This window comes from Protomyctophum bolini (assembly GCF_963924005.1).
Source record: "Protomyctophum bolini genome assembly, chromosome: 9".
NCBI lineage: Eukaryota > Metazoa > Chordata > Actinopteri > Myctophiformes > Myctophidae > Protomyctophum > Protomyctophum bolini.
In genome coordinates, this window is record NC_137870.1 from 28,427,920 (window position 1) to 28,450,076 (window position 22,157).

A 22,157-nucleotide genomic window follows, 5' to 3' on the forward strand; every position below is an offset into this window, starting at 1 on the left:
TTCTTTCCATAACCTTATTAATATATATTAAAAAAATTAACATTAAAATAATTTGTAGTGTAACTCTCAGGGTTAAATACATACACTTACATTAACAGTGCACCAATCTCACTGGGACATAATACTACAGTATTATGCTTCACACATTTGAACACACACACACACACACACGCACACACGCGCATGCACGCGCGCGCACACACACACACACACACACACACCTTCCTCTCTTTATGGATTCCACTTGCTGGTTGTGCAGGCTGTCTCAGAGCGCTGCATGTAAACCAGTGAAACCCCTTCAGGATATCAAACTGGTGGACTCTGTTGTTGGTTCTATCTAGGTCAAATCCTCACAATAGCTGCACTCTGTTCCTCTATAACCCCCCCACACACACCCCGCATTCCCGCTATTTGCTTAACCCCCACAAGGTTGATTTCCTTTCATCGTGTAATCGGTACAAAATGCATATATCAAATGTAAGCATATTATGCATGCTTTGCCTGTTTTAAACTGCAGTAATCTCAAATGTAATTTTAAAACGGTCTAACATCGTCAATGTTAACATGGAATCTAGGGTTTCAAAGAAATGTAATTTAGGTAAACCTGATTGATTCTTTTCCATTGCTTGTTCCCACAGTATAGGTACTGTATGCTCATGTATGTACACTAGGTTTGTGCTGTGCCAGTAATCAGACAGTTCTGCCCAGCAACATTTCTTCTGAGCTTGAAGCGGGTACTGTACTGTACATTTCAGTGAGAGCCTCGTAGCATCAAGTACAGCAGAGCAGAATACTGTACATACAGTAGGATTTATCAGTGTGATGTTGATGCTGTTTATTTGAGAAGAGGTGAGGGGGACGAGGATCGTCTTCTTCTCAGCCCACTGATATTCCAACACTGTGAATACTGTGATCTTAACCACTTGAGACCCATTTTATTAAGCCTTTTTCAATGTAGGCTATTTATTATTTCTGAAATAGTCAAGCTACAGCTTGTTGATCTGCTTCTTTCCCTTCATAGTTATAGGGTTATAGGGTTTTAGTGGTAAATAATAATTCTAAAACATAGACAAGAACATGAAAGATGAAAATGCATGCACAAGTAGCCTAATGACTCCAAGCTGGATGCCAATTGATATTGTATGTACAGTATATAGCATGGATGTTTTTGCTATACATTTTGTTACTCTTATTGCTCCGGTTTACTATTGTTCCCTATACGTAGTTGCTTAGACTTTCAATACAGAATTGGAGAGATGTTTGTTTGGGCTGCTTTGGGCCCCTAAGATCACCAACGTCTTTCCGGTCTCAGTGAGCAACGATGTCGTTCGCCGAGAACGACCGAGAATAGCAGATCTACAAGCTCCCAACGTGTCGCATCCACAACGCGTTGTGAGCTTGCAGATCGGCTATTCTGAGCGAGACACCGGTGGCGTGCGACAAAGTATGCATGGGACTTTAGCATGCTCACCACCGCGCGGTGAAGACAATCTCCTGTAAATTGCTTTTTCGATCAGTTTTGACATCAATCTGCTCCCGCGGGAATGCGGGCATGCATATGATGGCGCCAAGGAACGTTTCTCTCCTTATAGATGTTGACAACCCCACTCAGCCCAGTTTGATCTACGGAATTAATATAATATTACAGCATGTCGTGTACCAGTGGTGACAGCCCAGGACAGATTGGCTTCCTCCAGTACAGTGGTGGGCCCCCAGCTCGCTCACTAGAACCAGGAAATGCGGCTGCAGCACAAATGGACTGTAAATGCTATAGTCAAGGGTTATGTGGTTTTAAAATGCAGGTAATTTGCATTCATGTTTGAAAGTTAAAGTTATGCATATTCGTCATTATATGCAAGCTGACGTGTTGTAGCATCCCGTGGCCTCTGAACAGACACAGTGAATGTGTGTTAACTTACATTGGACACCGTGGCTTTGATACATGCACTCCTTACTATCTGTTGCTTATCATGTTTGCAATGTATGCATTTAATGTTCCTCTACCGCGACACCCATGGCATATCGACCTAGATAAGAGCACCAGCTGAATGCCCCAAGTCTACAGTTTAAAGTGTTCCCTTTGGATTTCTAGACACTATATTATCGTTGCCGCCATGCAGAAACCTCTTATCTCCAAATTAACGCCCCCACTTGATCACAGCTACACGGAAGCATCGAACGTAGCAGATCCACAAGCTCCAAATGCAGCGCCACAAGCTTGTCGGTCTACTACTTTTGCTATCTTCTTTTTATTTGAATCCTCAATCCTGAAAAGTAACAGTTTCCACCCGAAGGAGACGATATTATGCCACAGCATAATAGAGCGACAGCACACCTAAAACTAGTCAAGCTCAAACGTGTAGTCCGTTTCATGTGCTCGTATACGGTAGATCTTCTATATATATTTTTTTCAATTATTAACATTGGCCATCATCTTCAGTTTAAAAGTGCTTTATTTATGAAACTCATGATTATTAACAGCTTGAACAAAAGTCAGATATACTGTAGGCCTATTTGACAGTGTAGTGCAGAAATTGCCTTGATGCATAACGAACATCCGCTGTACAGTATACACACACACACACACACACACACACACACACACACACACACACACACACACACCTCTTCCCTAGAGTCTGGAGTCAATTCTCTCCAAAAGCCCTTGAATATGATTAAAGATATTGTGATCATGGTATAAGCTCACATAATTTTTTGTTTCCATATCTTTGAGCCCACCCTACACAATAGTGGTGGTCCCCAGGTTGCTCTTAGTCAGAATGGTGGTCCCATGGGTCAAAATCAGTTGAAAACCCCTGTTCTATATCATCTTTGTATATACAATGACACTGAACCTCCTCCTCCCCTCTCCTGCTCCTCTTTCCCTTATCTGCTTCCAGGACAGAGATATCTCATCACATCCACGGGAGCCTTGTACATCCTGGACGTCCTGCCCGAGGATGGGCTGAACAACTACCGCTGCACCACGCGACACCGCTACACCGGAGAGAGTCGGCAGAGCAACGCCGCCCGCCTCATCGTGTCAGGTCAGTGCTGGTGAACAGGCAGTGGTGGAAAGTAACAAGTACATTTACTTAAGTACTGCACTAGTACTTTACTTGAGTGTTTACAATTTCTTTTTTTATGCACGCACGCACGTACACACGCACAGACGCACGCACGCACGCACACACGGACACACGCACGGACACACGCACGGACACACGCACGCACGCACAGGCAAACACATGCAGGAGTGAAAGCATACAGCAATTTCTGTCCCCAGCCTTTGGCCTGGCATAGATAACAATAACAACACAACTGCACACCCAGGGAAATAATGGTATGGTATTTATTGTATGTAGGGCACGCCCTGGCCTACATACACAAACAGATGTAACACTGCTGTAACAGTGGTGGAAAAACTACTAAAAGTATCAATACTGCAATGTAGAAATAATTATAAAACATTTATAAAGATCTTTCACAATGTACAGTGTCGCATTGTAGATCGTCCATTTTCAAATGGCTGAATTGTGTAGGGCTGGGTAATGTATGTTTTGTGATATAACCACGGTTATTGCATAACCTCAAGTTTTGTGATAATAATAAAGTAGCCTAGAAGGATTGTAAATTGGAATACAGTACTTAAGTAAATGTACTTTCCACCGCTGTAATAGATGAGGGACTAAACAGGAATGCTATACTGTACGTACAACGTTTCCACAGTTCTTTGAAAATGTATTATTTTATTTTATTTATTCTCTTTTGGCTTTTTTGGCTTTTTCACAAGGAATATAGGAGAAACCATCCTGAACACATGTCTCCTCTCTCGGTCCTCTCCTCTCCTCTCTCATGGTCCTCTCATGGTCCTCTCCTCTCTCATGGTCCTCTCCTCTCTCATGGTCCTCTCATGGTCCTCTCATGGTCCTCTCATGGTCCTCTCCTCTCCTCTCTCATGGTCCTCTCATGGTCCTCTCATGGTCCTCTCCTCTCCTCTCTCATGGTCCTCTCCTCTCCTCTCTCATGGTCCTCTCATGGTCCTCTCCTCTCTCATGGTCCTCTCCTCTCTCATGGTCCTCTCATGGTCCTCTCCTCTCTCATGGTCCTCTCCTCTCTCATGGTCCTCTCATGGTCCTCTCATGGTCCTCTCATGGTCCTCTCTCGGTCCTCTCCTCTCCTCTCTCATGGTCCTCTCATGGTCCTCTCATGGTCCTCTCCTCTCCTCTCTCATGGTCCTCTCCTCTCCTCTCTCATGGTCCTCTCATGGTCCTCTCCTCTCCTCTCTCATGGTCCTCTCATGGTCCTCTCCTCTCCTCTCTCATGGTCCTCTCATGGTCCTCTCCTCTCCTCTCTCATGGTCCTCTCATGGTCCTCTCCTCTCCTCTCTCATGGTCCTCTCATGGTCCTCTCCTCTCCTCTCTCATGGTCCTCTCATGGTCCTCTCATGGTCCTCTCCTCTCTCATGGTCCTCTCATGGTCCTCTCCTCTCTCATGGTCCTCTCATGGTCCTCTCCTCTCCTCTCTCATGGTCCTCTCATGGTCCTCTCATGGTCCTCTCCTCTCCTCTCTCCTGGTCCTCTCATGGTCCTCTCCTCTCCTCTCTCCTGGTCCTCTCATGGTCCTCTCCTCTCTCATGGTCCTCTCATGGTCCTCTCCTCTCCTCTCTCCTGGTCCTCTCATGGTCCTCTCCTCTCCTCTCTCATGGTCCTCTCCTCTCTCATGGTCCTCTCATGGTCCTCTCATGGTCCTCTGATAGATCCCACCAACGCCGAGCCGGGCATCCTGGACGGCTTCGATCGTCGCGAGGTGCTGATCAACAAGCGCCTGGAGCTGCCCTGCAAGGCGTCGGGCTACCCGGGGCCCAAGTACCGCTGGCTGAAGGACAACAGTCCCCTGGAGCCCGACAGCCGCTTCCGGCAGACCATCACAGGGCTGCAGATAGACAGCGTGCAGCCCAGCGATGCTGGGACGTACGTCTGCGAGGTGTGGAACAGCTACGGCAACGCTGAAGTCATGGGGCTGCTGCTCGTCAAACGTGAGTGTTAACGAGGACTGACGCGTGCATGTGTGTGTGTGTGTGTCTGTGTGTGTGTCTGTGTGCGTGCGTGCATGCGTGCGTGCGTGCGTGCGTGCGTGCGTGCGTGCGGTTGTGTGTCTGTGTGCCGGTTATGCTGATGATGTCTGTCTGTTGTCGTGGTAAATCTTCCTTATCGTTGCTGTCGGGCATCTCCAATCTCCATATTTTAACTTTTTTTCTTTTTTATTTGGTAAATTATCATAAAAATGCTCGAGTCTACTCCATTTGGTGCCCAAAAGGTAGATTGTGATCTACCAGTATAGGGTGTTAATTTACTTTAAAACATCCGGCAGTAAATTATATAAAATTGATGTAATGTAATGTAAACAAAATACCTAAATTGAAGGTATAGGGTAAGTTATATTTTTGGTTAAAATAAAAGGTTTTTAGTTTAAAGGTTAAATCACTAGTATATTCTGATCATTGCTATATGTTTGTTCAGTAACAGGAGTCTCCCTGTCTCTCCAGCTTTTTACTAAACAGAAAATACATTTTCAGGTAGGTGACAAAGTTTCAGCCAATCAGTAGAGAGTAGCCATTTATCAGCGTGTTCCAGTTCCAATTTTGTCTGCTCATTTACAATTTAACTTACAATTCCACTTGTTTAATCTGTATCCTGACTGCGTTCTACTATCCTGATTGGATAAAATAATTATCCCGACCTGAAAATGCATTTTCTGTTTAATAAAAAGCTGGAGACTCCTGTTACTGAACAAACACTCTATAGCATGAGTACTATCACAATATACAGCTTATTTGAACAAAATAAAATCACTTAGCCTACCTTTAAATACTTGACAATAATTATTTCCATTGCTGTGGTTGGCATACAGAGCCACTGAAAGTGGTGGTGAGTCCTCGGAAGGTGAAGGGCAGCGTGGGGAGCAAGGTGTCGCTGTCCTGCAGTGTGAGCGGCTCCGATGAGTACGAGCTGTCCTGGTACCGCAACGGAGAGATCATCTACCCCAGCAACAACGTGCGCATCACCGGGTCCAACCGCGAGAACCTCGTCATGGAGGGCATGGCCAAGAGCGACGGCGGAGCCTACCAGTGCTTCGCCAGGAAGAGCAAGATGTCCGCGCAGGACTTTGTGCAGGTCATCCTGGAAGGTAAGGCGGGTGGGAGTTGTTGTGTTGTGTGGTAGCGTTGATGTTGTCGACTGAATGACGAATGTCCGTCGAAACTAAATATACTGACAGTTTCGTCAACCAATAATAACTAGACTAAAATGTTAGGGAGGGACTATGAGAAGAGATAGTAGTAGACCTCGGTCCCAGCCTTAGTCATCTGCGAAGAGAAAAGCCTGGTCACAACCTAAGGCAGATAGTATCGGCCAGACATGCCCACGAGTCTCGGAGCTCGAGTCTGAGTCGAGTCTGGAGTCTTTGGGGTCGAGACCGAGTCGAGTATAGCAGTCTCAGAGTCTCAGTAAAAAGAAAATCCTCCAGTTTTAATTATTTGAATTATTTACGGCTTTAAAGGCTGAAATACAGTTGTGATGATCTACACACCCAACCCGAAATGCACAGGATGAATGTTTATCAGACTAGTAAAGCTTCATATTATACATTAATGTAGGCTCCGCCACTTTTTGAAGTATCAAATCAATGACAATGCGCACCACACCGACATTCCCCGCTGTTCACCGTCACCACAGCCAGTTTCCGGAAGAAAGGCACAATGTACTACTCACTGGCTGTTAAACTTCCAACCTTCTTGGTTCCATTTCCAGGACATGAGTCTGAAGTATATCTCCATTTACTTTCCACTGAAGTAATGTCCAAGTAGTGTGAAAAGTGAACCTTTTTCCATTCATCTTATTCGTGCAATGTTCCAAAACAGAGCTACAGCTATATCGTTGTGACAACTGACAAGTGACAACTTTAAATAAGCTATTAAATATCTAATACTGTAAATTTACGGTTTACATCAATCAGCTCCGATGCGTAACGTGCGTCGGGCCAGCTACCCACCAAAAAAACAGACATACAAGTTGTCAACACGCCGTTTCATAGCGTATTGAAAGCTTGTAGATCTGTTCTTTTGGGCACATAATCACGCGATGGAATATAGGCTACAACTAAACATTTTTGTAACCAAATAAGCCTGTATTCTAGTTAGACTACCAAATGCAAGGGAAGACGGGCAAAAACGTTGACGTGGAAGACAACTTAAATTTTTTCAGTACTCACATATAACGTCTCTGTCGGGTGGAAATGTCCATAAAAATGTAGAATATGGATTTATGAGGTTTTTACCCGACAGCAACGATAAAAAAAGATTAGCTGAACACGCAGGCAACAGGAACAGACTATACCAAATCGGGCTAGAAACAGACGATCACAAAAGAAGGGAAGTTTTAGAAAATATGTATGTGCATCTGCTGCATGCGTGTGTTTGTTGTGTGCTATTTTATTTTACACAAACGTATTGACTATGTAAAAAACACTTCCGTCCTTGTATCATGTCATGTGTATCATAGGTCGGCAGCTGCATAGTAACAACTGCCCAGTGTTGGAGTGTGCGTTTGTGCGTGCGTTCGTGTGTGCGTGCATGCGTGCTTGCTTGCTTCCATGTGTGCGTGCCTGCCTGCCCGGGCACACACATGGTGACTTCACAGAAACACATTTGGGCCTTGAGGATCAATACAGGGCGTGTGTGTTAATGAGGGACTGTTGTGCCTCTGCGCCATAGGCCGCCATTAGAAGTATCAGACTGCACACACACACACACACACACACACACACACACTCCGATAGCTTACCTTGGTGGCGTTGCTTGGGCAACTGTCTCCCGTGGCCAGAGGATATTGATAATCTATAATCATGTGGAACAGGCCTGGGTTATCAGCACGCAGCAGAAGGCCGGCCTTTCTCTAAGTCTGGAAATAAAGCTCGCCTGGATCCATATTCATAAGGCAACCTGGGATAGGAATGTAGATTGGAGCTGTTTTGATAACACGCTATAGTACAAAGACCTTATTGCACTATAATACTATAAGTATCCTGTGTGCAGTGACTGGTAGACAAATCTAGCCACAACAAACATACTGTACCAGTACCAGTATAGACCAGATGAGAATGTTTGAATGTTTGTATATAAAAAGGTATTCCGTGTAGAAAGACTATGGACGTTATCACAATATAAAATAAAGACTATGGACGTTATCACAATATAAAATAAAGACTATGGACGTTATCACAATATAAAATAAAGACTATGGACGTTATCACAATATAAAATACAGACTGGACGTTATCACAATATAAAATAAAGACTGGACGTTATCACAATATAAAATAAAGACTATGAATGTTATCACAATATAAAATAAAGACTATGAATGTTATATAAAGTGCCCAAAACATTCGCTATTTTTGAATTGTTTAAAAACTAGCTATTCGTGAATAGTTTTTGAATAGTTCAACTAGCCAACCTACATTGTCACGTTGAGAGCTTGTTTGATGGGCTATTTTAACTATTCAATTTTTTTTTCCAAAATATAAAAAATGTCAAAGAAGCCCTAAATCTCTTTGGTCTAGACTAGAGGGTGTACAGTACATGTAAATGGACAACATCGTGTTTAGAAGTTGAATCTTTCTATTTTTTAATTTGCGTATCTCCTGACACAGAAATTGTCAGGGAAGTGGAATAAATTGCCACTTTACATGGATCAGAATAAATTGCCATTTTACATGCATCAGAATTCAGAATAAATTTCCACTTTACATTCATCAGACCAAATTGGTTGGAGTGCATTTGCAGCCAGGTGCAGGGCCTTTAAGGGCTCAGCGTCTTTCTCAAGGCTCATTTTGCAGGGATAGAAGATAGCAGGCCATCCTATGGGATCATACCTGCTGTGACCTAGCTGCGCCTTTCTCCTCCTACTTTGATGACCTGATCACTGACCAGACGCGACTAGAATTCTACCTCTTGGCTCCCAATCTGTGGAATAAAGTCCCATATTGCAGTCAAAACATTTTCCATTTTTCCCGGCATAATTTGAAGACTCGCCAATTAGCACTCCTCTCTCCTATCCCTTTCTGGCCACCGTATTTCAATAAATTCTAGTTCACCGTATAAGATATATCTCGGTTCTCATGTTTTTGTTACTTGGATTTGTGTTTTATAGACCACAATGTTAATTAAGATTGCTGGGTAAGTGGGTAGTAAAGTATATGTTTCAACAGATGCTAGGTTCATTGTTTACTTGATATCCTATAGTTCATTTGAGACATTATATTGTCTACTTACTTCTTACTTGTGCTTATTCTCACATTAACGATATTGTCTCTGTCATGTGGAAACCTCATATGTTAGGACAAAATGGCATGACCAGACTAATATCACTGCAAGATATTAGTTTGGAATCTCTGTGTGCAACCTGCATTTCCAAGGGGCAGATAAAAAGAATGCCGCTCTGGTGATAAACCTGCACCAAATTTGCATACTGGACCCTGATTGGTCCCTCACTAATCTGAGTTCCCAGAAGTTTTATTTTTCGCCACTAGGCGGGCGAGAAAGACTTCTGGGAAAAAAGGAACGTATCCCTGTGAGGGAAGTACGTTGCGCTCAGAATCTGAGCGGACACTCCCCTTTCCGGTCTGAAGCACTGTGCATACCATGAAAATAGTCCGAAGGGAATCCAATTCCAAATTGAATTGTAGTAGGCCACCACCGCTCAAGGAGCAATTGTTTCCCTTCCGTCTTATTTAGATGTAGCGCCCACTCCATGTGGAACCCGCCCCTGTCTTTTGATTCGCATTTCATTTGAAACGCAACGCACTGGGCCACGCCCCTGCTGCACAGGATCTGAGGCCAATTTTCCTAGACTAGTCCCTCACTACTTCGGAGGGAGCGAAATCCAATTACAACTGAGCAGTGCCAGAGCAAATCTGCACTGGCATATTCGTCTGGTTTCTAGGCTAGCAACGCGTTGTGAGCTTGTAGACCGGCAATTAAAAAGAGAGGGAGAGAGAGCATTGACTAGAGGATCCAAAGTATGTAAGTGGTTATCACAGTGTTTACAATTTACAATTTAGGCATAGCAGACGCTCTTAATCCAGAGCGATTCACAGTAAGCAAGAACAACATATGGTAATACATCAAATACATAAAAGAAAGTTAAGTTAAGTTTAGCATTTACGCCTGTAAGGTCGAGTCTAATGCAAGTGTTCAGAAGTATCTTTAATGTTTAATTTGCGTATCTCCCCCCCCCCCCCCCCCCCCACCCGACACAGATGGCACTCCTAAGATCCTGTCCTCCTTCAGTGAGAAGGTGGTGAACCCCAACGAGCCCGTCTTCCTGGCGTGCCACGTCAAGGGCACGCCGCCGCCCGGCTGCACCTGGTCGCTGGACGACGACCCGGTCATCAAGGACGGCCAGCACCACCTGGGCCACTACGAGACGCACGAGGGCCACGTGGTCAGCCAGCTGAACGTCACACACACGGCGGTGCAGGACGGAGGCGTGTACCGCTGCACCTGCAGCAACTCAGCCGGGCCCGTCCACCACCAGGCTCGAATAAACGTAAGAGGTGCTTGTCAAATCAGCTCCTCCAACAACAACAACAATACACATAACCCTGTCTGTCTGTCTGCCTGTCTGCCTGCCTGTCTGTCTGTCTGTCTGTCTGTCTGTCTGTCTGTCTGTCTGTCTGTCTGTCTGTCTGTCTGTCTGTCTGTCTGTCTGTCTGTCTGTCTGTCTGTCTGTCTGTCTGTCTGTCTGTCTGTCTGTCTGTCTGTCTGTTTCTGACTGGTGGTTGATTGGTGTTAACGGCATTGGGGGCGGGGCCTTGTTCCTTGGACTCAGTGTGTGACGAGTGTATCTTAAGGATCTTCTTTTTTTTGTTTTTACAAAAAAAAACTACAAGAACGAAGCAAGCGGCTGACGTCTTTCACCGGTTCTGGATTTGTTTCCATATGCTGCTAATTTGGGCCCTACTCAGGGTAGTATTATCCCTGAGTAGTAGTACTACCCTACTGGGGTGATACAGTACTAATACTACTCAGGGTAGTATTATCCCTGAGTAGTAGTACTACCCTTATTAATTTATGTATTAAAGCTGTGTAATAAGCGGGATAATGTATGGCTTATGTTTTAACCACCTCCGCTCACCCTCTCAGTGATTTATCTATCAACAATGACCACTCAGCCATACATTATCCCTTATGTAGTACACTACTGTGGTGAATGGTGATACTATCCCTGACTTCTGGGAACCAATGGGAAGAGCTGCTAGTTATGTTGCTCTGGATTGGTCAAGCTAGACACTTTCACGTCTGTTTTTGTTTAACTCATTCTTAAATATGAATTATTGAATATCATAGAACTTGTTTAACTCATTCTTAAATATGAATTATTGAATATCATAGAACTTGTTTAACTCATTCTTAAATATGAATTATTGAATATCATAGAACTTGTTTCGGGAGTTTGAATTTTTTTTGTTTGTTTGTTTTGTTCCAGGTAATGTTTTAGTGATGAATACTTTTCTCCCTTATTCATTGATTAATACAGCCTCCCTCTGTTCTATGGAGGGGCGTGCGTGTGTGCATGCGTGCCTGTGCGTGCGTGCGTGCGTGCGTGCCTGTGTGTGTGTGTGTGTGTGTGTGTGTGTGTGTGTGTGTGTGTGTGTGTGTGTGTGTGTGTATATATATAGCATGGATCTGCACCAGTGCAATTTTCCTGGTGTATTTGTGATACTGTAACCTCGCTCTCTCCAAAATTATTACTGTGCTATTTCTACGTGCCACATTTTCAGGTCAAACCAATTATCCTGGTTTGCTGCATATAGACATATCTGGAAATGAGCTCCAAAATGGGGCCGCTTTGTAAATAGCCTGAAGAAAAATATATTTATCCTGTATGCATGAATACATTTATATCTGTAGCTTGCTTGTGTGCGCCTAGAGATCTCTGTGTGTGTGTGTGTGTGTGTGTGTGTGTGTGTGTGTGTGTGTGTGTGTGTGTGTGTGTGTGTGTGTGTGTGTGTGTGTGTGTGTGTGTGTGTGTGTGTGTCTGTGTGTGTTCTAGCAGTATACTGAACGATTCCACATGTGATGTTGTAGCGATTATTACTGTATGTTTTCATTTTAGGAGACAGGCAATTATTATGCCAGGTGTTTGTAAGCAAGCTGTGAAAGCTGAGTTTTAAGTATTTTTGGCACAGGTAAACATTTTAAGTCTTATCCACCTAAAAAGTTTAGTCTTTTAGCACATTTCAGAACTTTAAGTATATTATGCTCATCACTCACAAGTTATGCTCAAATTCAATCAGTTCTATGCAGAAGAAGCACTTTGCACATACAGTAATCAGCAAAAGCAGTGGGTCTTTATGATAGCAGATTGATAATGACAGCTGCGTAGAACAATAAATACATATTGCAATTTTTTACTTGCAATGAAAGATATAAATATATTTACCAAAAGGCCCAAACAGCGAAACAGACAAACATGGCTCTAGTGCTGTAATATTATGAAATCCCACCACCATTAAATGTGTTTATAGAGAGCCCTCTCTCCCTCTCTGTCACTTTTCTCAGGCCGCGCCAGCATCCGGCCAATGAAAAACATCACAGCCATCGCCGGGCGGGATGCCTTTGTGCACTGCCGTGTGATTGGCTACCCGTACTACTCCATAAAGTGGTACAAGAACTCGGCGTTGCTTCCTTTCAACCACAGACAGCGTGCCTTCGAGAACAACGGGACACTAAAGCTGTCCAACGTGCAACAAGTGGACGCCGGCGAGTACAACTGCAAGGTGATGGTCCAGCCCAACAAGATGGACACCCAGAGTGTCCACGTAAGAGTCAGAGGTACGTATGTTCAGTGTTGATTCTGACAGAGAACTTTAGTTTAGTTTTAATCACATTTTAGTCTCCTGGAATGTTTTAGTTATAAAACCAGTAAGACGCGCAAACGCGGGAAGCGAACGCAGCTCGTACATATTTGGGTTTTGGACGTATAGGTTTTGGACGTATAGCTTATATATATACCTTATATGATTATGGCTGAGTCATGGTGACACAAATCACTCAGCTCCATATATGGGCACAAAAGCGGGACAGACAGACAGACAGACAGACATGATCTGCTAGGTCTCATAGTAAGTGCTCACTGCATTCGCAATAATATTTTTGAGGGGCACTAGCCCCTCCTATGTCCAGCTTTGAGTGTTTGTGTAAACACAAACATTGAAGACAAAAGTGTGTGTAAACAAACACAAACATTGAAGACAAAAGTGAGGACGCAAATTCTGATTGGCCAGAATGCGACGATGTATCATGAATATATATATATATATATCAAAGAAATAAAACTGCTCAAAAACGGCATAAATAAATCTTAAGACACGGTACACGCCTATTCAGTATGGGGTAAATATCTTCAGACGAGGTGTCGCTACCCATAATAGAGAATGTTAACAAGTGCTCTCCACTTCATCCTCTTCATCTCTGTTCCCTGTACACTCTGATGATGCAGCGACATCAACCATTCCATCCAACAGGGGGGAAAGGAGGGTTAGTGAATGAGGGCTAGAGGTTTACACACAGAGAAAGATGGGGGTAGATGAAGATGGAAAGAGAAAGACAGACAGAGTGTGAGTAAGAGAGAGAGAGAGAGAAAAATAGAGGGAGAGAGAGAGAGAGAGAGAGAGAGAGAGAGAGAGAGAGAGATGATATAATGCAACACTTCCCAGTGGTGTTAGCGAGTGAGTGCATTCGTTAATTTACTCTACTCATGCTTAAAATGCTGGAGTGTCTTGGGGGATCCCGGGAGTCCATTATCTCCACTTTGTTGTGAATTAAATAAGCGGCTAAAGTGCTGCTTATTCCAATGTTATTTGAACTCATTGGACACTCAAACAGAGATGACTTGTGCGATGGCTACACACTCCCCAGAGAGTAGGTCTTATCATGTAAATGTATTAGCACTATACCGCACTCCACCAATATGCATAGATAGATAGATAGATAGATAGATAGATAGATAGATAGATAGATAGATAGATAGATAGATAGATAGAGGTAGGTATAGGTAAGTAGGTACTAGGTAGGTATAGGTAGGTAGGTAGCTATAGATTGATTGATTGTAGCAAGTTATTGCTACTACAATTTAATTAATCAGTAATAATAATGAATTGCATTTTTATAGTGCTTTTCCAAGTTCTCAAAGCACTTTACAATGGTCCATTCATTCATACATTGGGAGGTGAATCGGCGAACAGTTGACGCCAGCGTCCTCACTTGCCACATTCACACACACACACACACACACCAAGCTCACACCGAACAACTCATTGGAGGCAATTAGGGTTCAGTGTCTTGCCCAAGAACACTTCGACATGTGGACAGGAGGAGCCGGGATTCGAACCGCCAACGCAGGGATCATTGGATGACCTGCTCTACCTCCTGAGCCACAGCCACCCTCTTTTTCACATTCTTTATTATTCATTATCATTTTCCTTTTTACATTATGTATGCAAATGAGACTTTGTTTTCTTGTATGCAAATTATGCTAATGAGGAAAGGCAAGGGTGCATGACTGCACCATGGTAGGTAACATTGAATCACAAACATGGACTTTCTTAAACTCTTAAGATCACTTCACGGCACCTTTTGAGGTTCAATACCTTTCACATGGAACAGTGTTGGAGTTATGCACATGTACTTTGGTGTTAGGCACGTTGACGAGAACACATGTTATGTGGAGAGTGGTCAGTCCTATGCTTTTGTTGAGCTGTAGGAAAACGTCAGAGAGGGAAGGCGTATAAGGAGCACTTTATAACCTTTTAAAATGCCATAAAAACATACCTCTATACTTTTCACAGGAGGAAACCACTCACTCACTCAGAATTGTGACAGATTAGCGAATTAATGAAAATGAAATAGACTTGGTTACATGCCAGTGGCGAAGCCAGATTGGCAGTCTAGGAGGGTCCTGGCCAAGAGCGGGTGGACAGACATGCACGCGTGCACACACACGCAATGGCATCTAAATGTAAGGTTGTAACTATATGGTTATCGGTGTTGCGAGGATGATGGCGGTACCCCGCGGAGGAAATATTTCTGCCCTCCAAGGGGTACCTGGGCCAAAATAGTTTGAGAACCCTTGCTTTAATGGATGGTGTCAGGGCATTCCACATTTTGGTGGTAGAGGTAAAATGAGGATTTAGTTTGTTCATAATTTGGGTGCATGGTCCCAATCATCACCATTCAGATCCAAGAATGAAATCACATCTGACCCATGTCGGTCTCACAACCTCCACTCTCCAACCTGTCTCGTAATCTTTTCCCAGTCCCTCCGTACATCCAGCCGTTTGAGTTCCAGCGCTTCACCATTGGCCAGCGAGTCTTCATCCCCTGCGTGGTCATGTCCGGCGACCAGCCTCTGGACATCACCTGGCAGAAAGACGGCCGTCCCATTCCCATCAGCCTCGGCGTCACCGTGGACAACATCGACTTCACCAGCTCCCTGCGCATCTCCAACCTCACCCCCGACCACAACGGAAACTACACCTGCATCGCCCGCAACGAGGCTGCTGCTGTCGAGCACCAGAGCCAGCTCATAGTCAGAGGTGAGGAGGAGCTTCACACTGAGGGAGGGACTTCACACTGAGGGAGGGCCTTCACACTGAGGGAGGGGCTTCACACCGAGGGAGGGCCTTCACACTGAGGGAGGGCCTTCACACTGAGGGAGGGCCTTCACACCGAGGGAGGGCCTTCACACTGAGGGAGGGCCTTCACACTGAGGGAGGGCCTTCACACCGAGGGAGGGGCTTCACACTGAGGGAGGGCGTTCACACTGAGGGAGGGGCTTCACACTGAGGGAGGGCCTTCACACTGAGGAAGGGGCTTCACACTGAGGGAGGGCCTTCACACTGAGGGAGGGCCTTCACACTGAGGGAGGGGCTTCACACTGAGGGAGGGGCTTCACACTGAGGAAGGGGCTTCACACTGAGGGAGGGGCTTCACACCGAGGGAGGGGCTTCACACTGAGGGAGGGCCTTCACACTGAGGGAGGGCCTTCACACTGAGGGAGGGGCTTCACACTGAGGGAGGGGATTCACACTTACGCTCTCAAGAGTTAAAGATATATAAGGGTCCATTTGGTTACCAACTCTCCATCATTTAAGTTTAACTGGGGACCACCTGGAACCCCCTCAAGGACCACTGGTGGTCTCCAGACCACTGGTTGAGAACCATTGACTTAAAATCTATATGGCTGACCAGAGTCCCTCGGGGCACTATACTGGTGTCTTTTCTGTTATTGTGGTGACAGTAGCCAAGCTCACAACATGCCGCAGTGCAACGCCTTGTGTTGTGAGCTTAGTGATTTGCTATTTTCTGTGAAAGCTGTGCCCACAATAAGGTAAGGATGCTAGGCTTTCCACTTGAAACAGAGAAGATAATCTCCCAGTGCAACTGAGGTCCAAATTGTTCAGATTGTGCAGACTGCAGGGAAGATCATAGGAGTAAGACAACTCCCCTCTCTGCAGTCTATTTATGAGCAGGCTAAAACAATGTCAGTGATGTTACCCATGTTTTAAATGGAGAGTTTTTACTTCTGCCTTCTGGGAGAAGGTACAAAGAACAGAAGTGGAAGTACTAGGTTATTAGTATTAGGTTTAAAAGATTGTTTGTACCAGCATCAAACGAGGCTCTGAAACAGCAGTGACTGTGAAAGGTTAGATCAAACATACTGTGTGCACTTGTGTAATGTTGGGTCCCCTTATGTGTTTTGTTTGTCACTGATGTTTTGTGTGTGGCTGCAGCAGGGGTGAAAGGCCTGCAAGACAAATTTCCCTTGTGGACAATAGCGTTTATCTTGACCTTGATCTGCAGGGGCTCCATTTTCGTTCGAGCATTCTAAATACACTATTTGGGGATTTAGCAGTGGGGAAGGGGTGTTCCCCCACTAAAGTTGGTATTTTGGTTACCTGTCTAAATCCCTAAAACACCTCTATTACTCTGTTACATTATGCATAGGTGTGGTTTGGGCGTTACATTAATTAAACCAATCACTGCCATCTGAAATATACAGTTGCTGACAAACGCACACCAATTTAGGATATTGATATTGACATATTGATGCAAAATTCATTATTGCTTTAGCTTTACCGTAAGCGTGTGTGTGCAGTTCCTCCTCAGTTTGTGGTTCAGCCTGAAGACCAAGATGGAATCTACGGAAAAACTGTGACACTCAACTGCTCAGCTGAAGGCTACCCCCGACCCACCATCGTATGGGAACATTCCAAAGGTACAGTAGGCTACAGCAGTGCATCTCAACCTCATGAGCTCTGCATGCACCACTAGCATATTTTGAGCAGTCCCCAAGGACCCCACCTCACTTCCCCAGTAACAATCACCTCCCCTTTAAACCTGACCCTTTATATCAATGTTATGTAATAATAAAAATTGGATGGACATTATATTTTGTCCTTATTACACGGCTTGGTTGAATGCTTGATTCTGATTGGTCAATAGCTTCATAAAAAAGGTAAATTTGGTCATGCTCTGTTTATTCCAGACCTACATTATTTTGACCAGTTAGTGACCTATGAATAAATGATCTGTAAACTAGATGTATAATTGGCTGCAGCACGCTGGCCTCAGGTTGCATTCCATCAAGCTCTAGTAGTATGACTTGCAGTGTGTAACTAATTGTTTTATTCTCCAGCCTGGGGCTGTTATATCGTCTCTGTCGGGTGGAAACCTCATACAGTATGTCCAAAACTGTTACTTTTCAGGATTCAAATAAAAAAATATAAAAAGTAGCAGATCCACAAGCTCAAAACGCATTGTTTCGCGGCACGTTTCAAGCATATGGTACTGCTACGTAGTATACTTTGTATACTTTCTACTTTTTGTTTGGCAATGTAAACATATATTTTCTCATGCCAATGAAGCCCCTTGAATTCAATTGAATTCAGTATTCAAGTAGTATTGTCAAGTAGTATTGTCTTTTCCTGATTTTAATCAATTACTGGTAAAGCCTTCATTTTTACACACGCACACGCACATGCACACACACACACACACACACACACACACACACACACACACACACACACACACACACACACACACGCTCAAACACGTTTGGTTGTCTGGTTATATGGATGGTAGAACACACACCTGGGACCTTAATTCTGTTCAGCTGTCCTGTTCAAATAGAATCTGTCTGTCTGTCTGTCTGTCTGTCGCGGGTGTGTGCACGAAACTGGCACGTGAGCGCCAATTTCACAGGACCACGCCCATGTAAAAACGCTTGCATTGAAGCCCCTCGACTTCTCCGCACGTACAAAAAAACGCAGGTCTCATTGAAAATTAATTACTAGGCATGTAAATCGCTTCCCGTCTGAATACCTTGACGTTGCTGTTGGGCAGAAAATCTCCAGATTTGAACTTTTGATCATATCAGAGCGTCACACAAAAGCAGCAAAAGTAGCAGATCCGTAAGCTGGTAGATTTTTGAATTTGAATCTGGAAAAGTAACTATTCTTGACATAATATGAGGTTTCCACCCGAGAGAGGATCTTTTTCAACAGTAGCAGTAGAGTTCTGTTCCATTTAGTTTTTCATCTGAAGGACCTCTATCTGAAAATATTTTGTGTCATTAAAATGTTCCAAATGTGCCACATTTGATGAAGATTTCTCTACTACTGTAGCTCAACTAACGTTCCTTTTCCCCCAAATAGCCGCTTAGTAAAGAAAGGTCAACCACTATTAGCATAACGGCCAACTCTGCTTGGATTATGCTAAATCCATAATTCAAGAGCACATGACCCTGTCTTTCCTGTTCCTTCTATCTGTACCTATGTGTCTCTCTTTTACACTATTTTCTTACCCTGCTTTCTCTCCTCTGCCCCCCCCTCTCTCTCACACACACACACACACACACACACACACACACACACACACACACACACACACACACACACACACACACACACCAGAGGAAACAGGAGCAGTGTCACCACTTGACCTCCTGCTAACCATAACCACTTGACTGCATTTTTAATTAAAGAGCGAAAACCCACCCCCGCTAAATGCTCTAATCTCCACATGCTAAATTTAACACGGGGGCTAATGCAGCATCTGGCACAGTTTGCATGTACTGTATGTTTTAATAGTCTGGGAGCATGGTGGAATACGTTGTTTCATTATGCATCCCCCCTTGCATCTGTATAAATAAGTATATCATACCACCACATTTTGGTTCTTTAGCATTGCTATGTCGTCTCTGTCGGCTGGAAACTTCATATTTTCACTGTTTCTTTTCAGGATTCAAATTCAATAAAATCACACCTGTGTGAAGTGAGGGGTGCTCTTATCATCGTACATCATCATACATCATCTCATTACGACCAATAACAATGTGCGTCCTCGTCTTCGTCATGAATGTTTGTGTTACGCAATGTTTGTGTTTACACAAACACTCAAAATGGTCCATTCATTGTCAAAGGCATTTCATGTTCTTGTTGGGACAAAAGTTGCGTTACATACACTAAAAGCTGGACATAGGAGGGGCTATCGGCCCTCAAAAATACCAAAAGTATCAGATCGACAAGCTCAAAACGTGCACGCTTGTCGTCGCGTTTTGAGCTTGTACATCTGCTTATTTTCATGATTTTGTGTGACGCTGTAGTTATTGTACTATGATCAAGTAGAGCGTTAATTTACAAAAAAAATTAAATAAAAAACGTTGGGATATGAGGTTTCTGCCCAACTGCAACAATATGTAATGCCTGAGATTCGAAAGCCAACATCATAACCACTAGCCTAAAGGGACTTGGCTGAGGGAGCTACAGATTACCTTTTTGGTCATCAGACAGAGGCTCTGATGTACATACACCAGTGGTTCTCAAACGTTTTCATGTCACCCCACTTTGAGAACCACTGTTATATACACAGCGAAATGTATGGCTCCTTCTCAATCCCTATCTGTCTTTGCCTCTCTCTCCTCCTCCTGTCTCTACCCCCCCCCCCCCCCCCCCCCCCCGTCTCTCTCTCTCTCGCTTGCGCAAGCTCTCTCTCTCTCGTCCTCTTGTCGTTTTCCCGTGCACCAATCAGCGGTGGTGTTGGACATGAGCGTTCTGTCTGTTCTCATTGCATCACACAGCAGACGCTGGGCTCTGCTACGCTCTCCCTGGCAGCTGTTTGCTGATTTAAGGATTTAGGCCTGGTGTTAAGAAGCAACGTTTACAAGCCTTCCTGCAAGTCCGACAAGCTTCGTCATCAAAAACGACATGCACGCACGCACGCACGCATGCACGCACGCACGCACACACACACACACACACACACACACACACACACACACACACACACACACACACACACACTCGACCTTGCTGCACACATGTACAAAGGTATATGCACAACGCCCAAGCATATACGCATATGCAAATACCCATGCAATCATAATGTAAACTTACAAAAGCAACACACCCACACATACAAATACTCAGGATTTTACGGTGTACACCTTGTTCAAGTTCAGTCGACAATGTTACCATGTGACCTACAGCAGTGGTTCTCAAACTGTGGGTCGTGACCCCACAGCAGGAGGGTCCAGGGTCCAGGGAATATGGTCCCTGTTGAAGACCCCTGAAATAGAGGTTTTAAGTGGTAAAATTGTTCATCGCAATTATTTGTATGACAATTAATGGTCAACTTAAACGTCCATGACGGTGATAGCCCTCCTCCTCCCTCTGTGTCCGGGTGCAGGTGCGGGGGTCCCCCAGTTCCAGCCCATCCCTCTGAACAGTGGCTCTCGCATCTCGCTGCTGAGCAACGGCTCTCTGCTCATCAAACACGTGCTGGAGGACGACAGCGGCTTCTACCTGTGTAAGGTCAGCAACGACGTGGGAGCCGACGTCAGCAAGTCCATGTACCTCACCGTCAAAAGTAAGTCCATGTACCTCACGGTCAAAAGTAAGTCCATGTACCTCACTGTCAAAAGTAAGTCCATGAACCTCACTGTCAAAAGTAAGTCCATGAACCTCACTGTCAAAAGTAAACTCTCAGATACAATTTAAATTCCAGGTGTTAAGCAAGTAGTCATGTGTTAGCAATCACATAACTTTAGGAACAACAACCGTTTAACTTGGGACACATTCAGCCAATTTCACAACCGATTTTTATAAATTCCCTGTAATCTGTGAAGTGTGGATTATCATTAGGTGTATAAACCATGTTGTTTATATGCCTCTATCAAATTATATGGAGAGAGAGGCAGACGTCGGGTATGTCCAAGTGCCCTGCAGTGCATCTGCAGAGTTCATGTGTAATACTGCATATCACTTTACAAGTGGAAAAATGCGTATTTGCAATACAGTTTATTTAAAACCATTAACCAATAAGTTCCATGAGAAAATGACTAGTAGCACTGTAAATAGCAGATATATATTTATTTTAATTAATTTGGAAATTGCAAATGTAGCTACAGTACAAGCTCCCAATGCATCAGCAATGTGACACAGCATGCTGTAGATTGCTGATTACTACTGAGTTTAGTTGTCCACACATATGCATCAGCTCATTATGCTGAAGCTGAAGCTCTCTACAGTCTACACATAGCCAGCAGACTAGGCTACTGTATATAGAGGTCAAACATATTCGATTAGAGCAAGGGAACCAGATCCTCTCCTCTCCTCTCCTCTCCTCTCCTCTCCTCTCCTCTCCTCTCCTCTCCTCTCCTCTCCTCTCCTCTCCTCTCCTCTCCTAGCTTGCCGTGGCAGTGTTCCAGAGCCTGCTTGTATTCAGAGTAATGGTGCAGGAATAACAGCATTAGAGGGTTACGTGGGGCGTCTCCACTCAAGCTCCTATCCCTGCACACGTCCTATGGAAACACTGATATAGACCTGAAGATGACTAGCAGCTCTGTGCGTGCGTGTGTGTGCAAATGTGATCTTCTCGTGTGTGGGTGTTGATGGAGCTTATGAGCATCCATCATGGCATGGCCTACTTTCTGTGTGTGTGTGTGTGTGTGTGTGTGTGTGTGTGTGCGCACGGTAGAAGATGAGATGAAGGTTGAAGTGTATCATCTTCACCCAGCGCCATCACCTCA

The 22,157-nt window shown here is 44.3% G+C and overlaps 1 protein-coding gene across 1 annotated transcript in view; it reads left to right on the forward strand.

Annotated features, from left to right (window-relative positions):
- The window catches only part of dscamb (Down syndrome cell adhesion molecule b), a gene marked incomplete at its 3' end in the record, with an annotated part of 192,844 nt that overhangs the window by 118,665 nt on the left and 52,022 nt on the right, over positions 1-22,157 (forward strand). The window contains exons 4-11 of the mRNA XM_080772257.1: positions 2,901-3,047; positions 4,760-5,038; positions 5,914-6,189; positions 10,321-10,617; positions 12,626-12,898; positions 15,382-15,660; positions 17,223-17,342; positions 20,816-20,995. Coding sequence (XP_080628383.1) covers positions 2,901-3,047; positions 4,760-5,038; positions 5,914-6,189; positions 10,321-10,617; positions 12,626-12,898; positions 15,382-15,660; positions 17,223-17,342; positions 20,816-20,995 — 1,851 coding nt within the window. The remainder of the gene's footprint in view (positions 1-2,900; positions 3,048-4,759; positions 5,039-5,913; positions 6,190-10,320; positions 10,618-12,625; positions 12,899-15,381; positions 15,661-17,222; positions 17,343-20,815; positions 20,996-22,157) is intronic.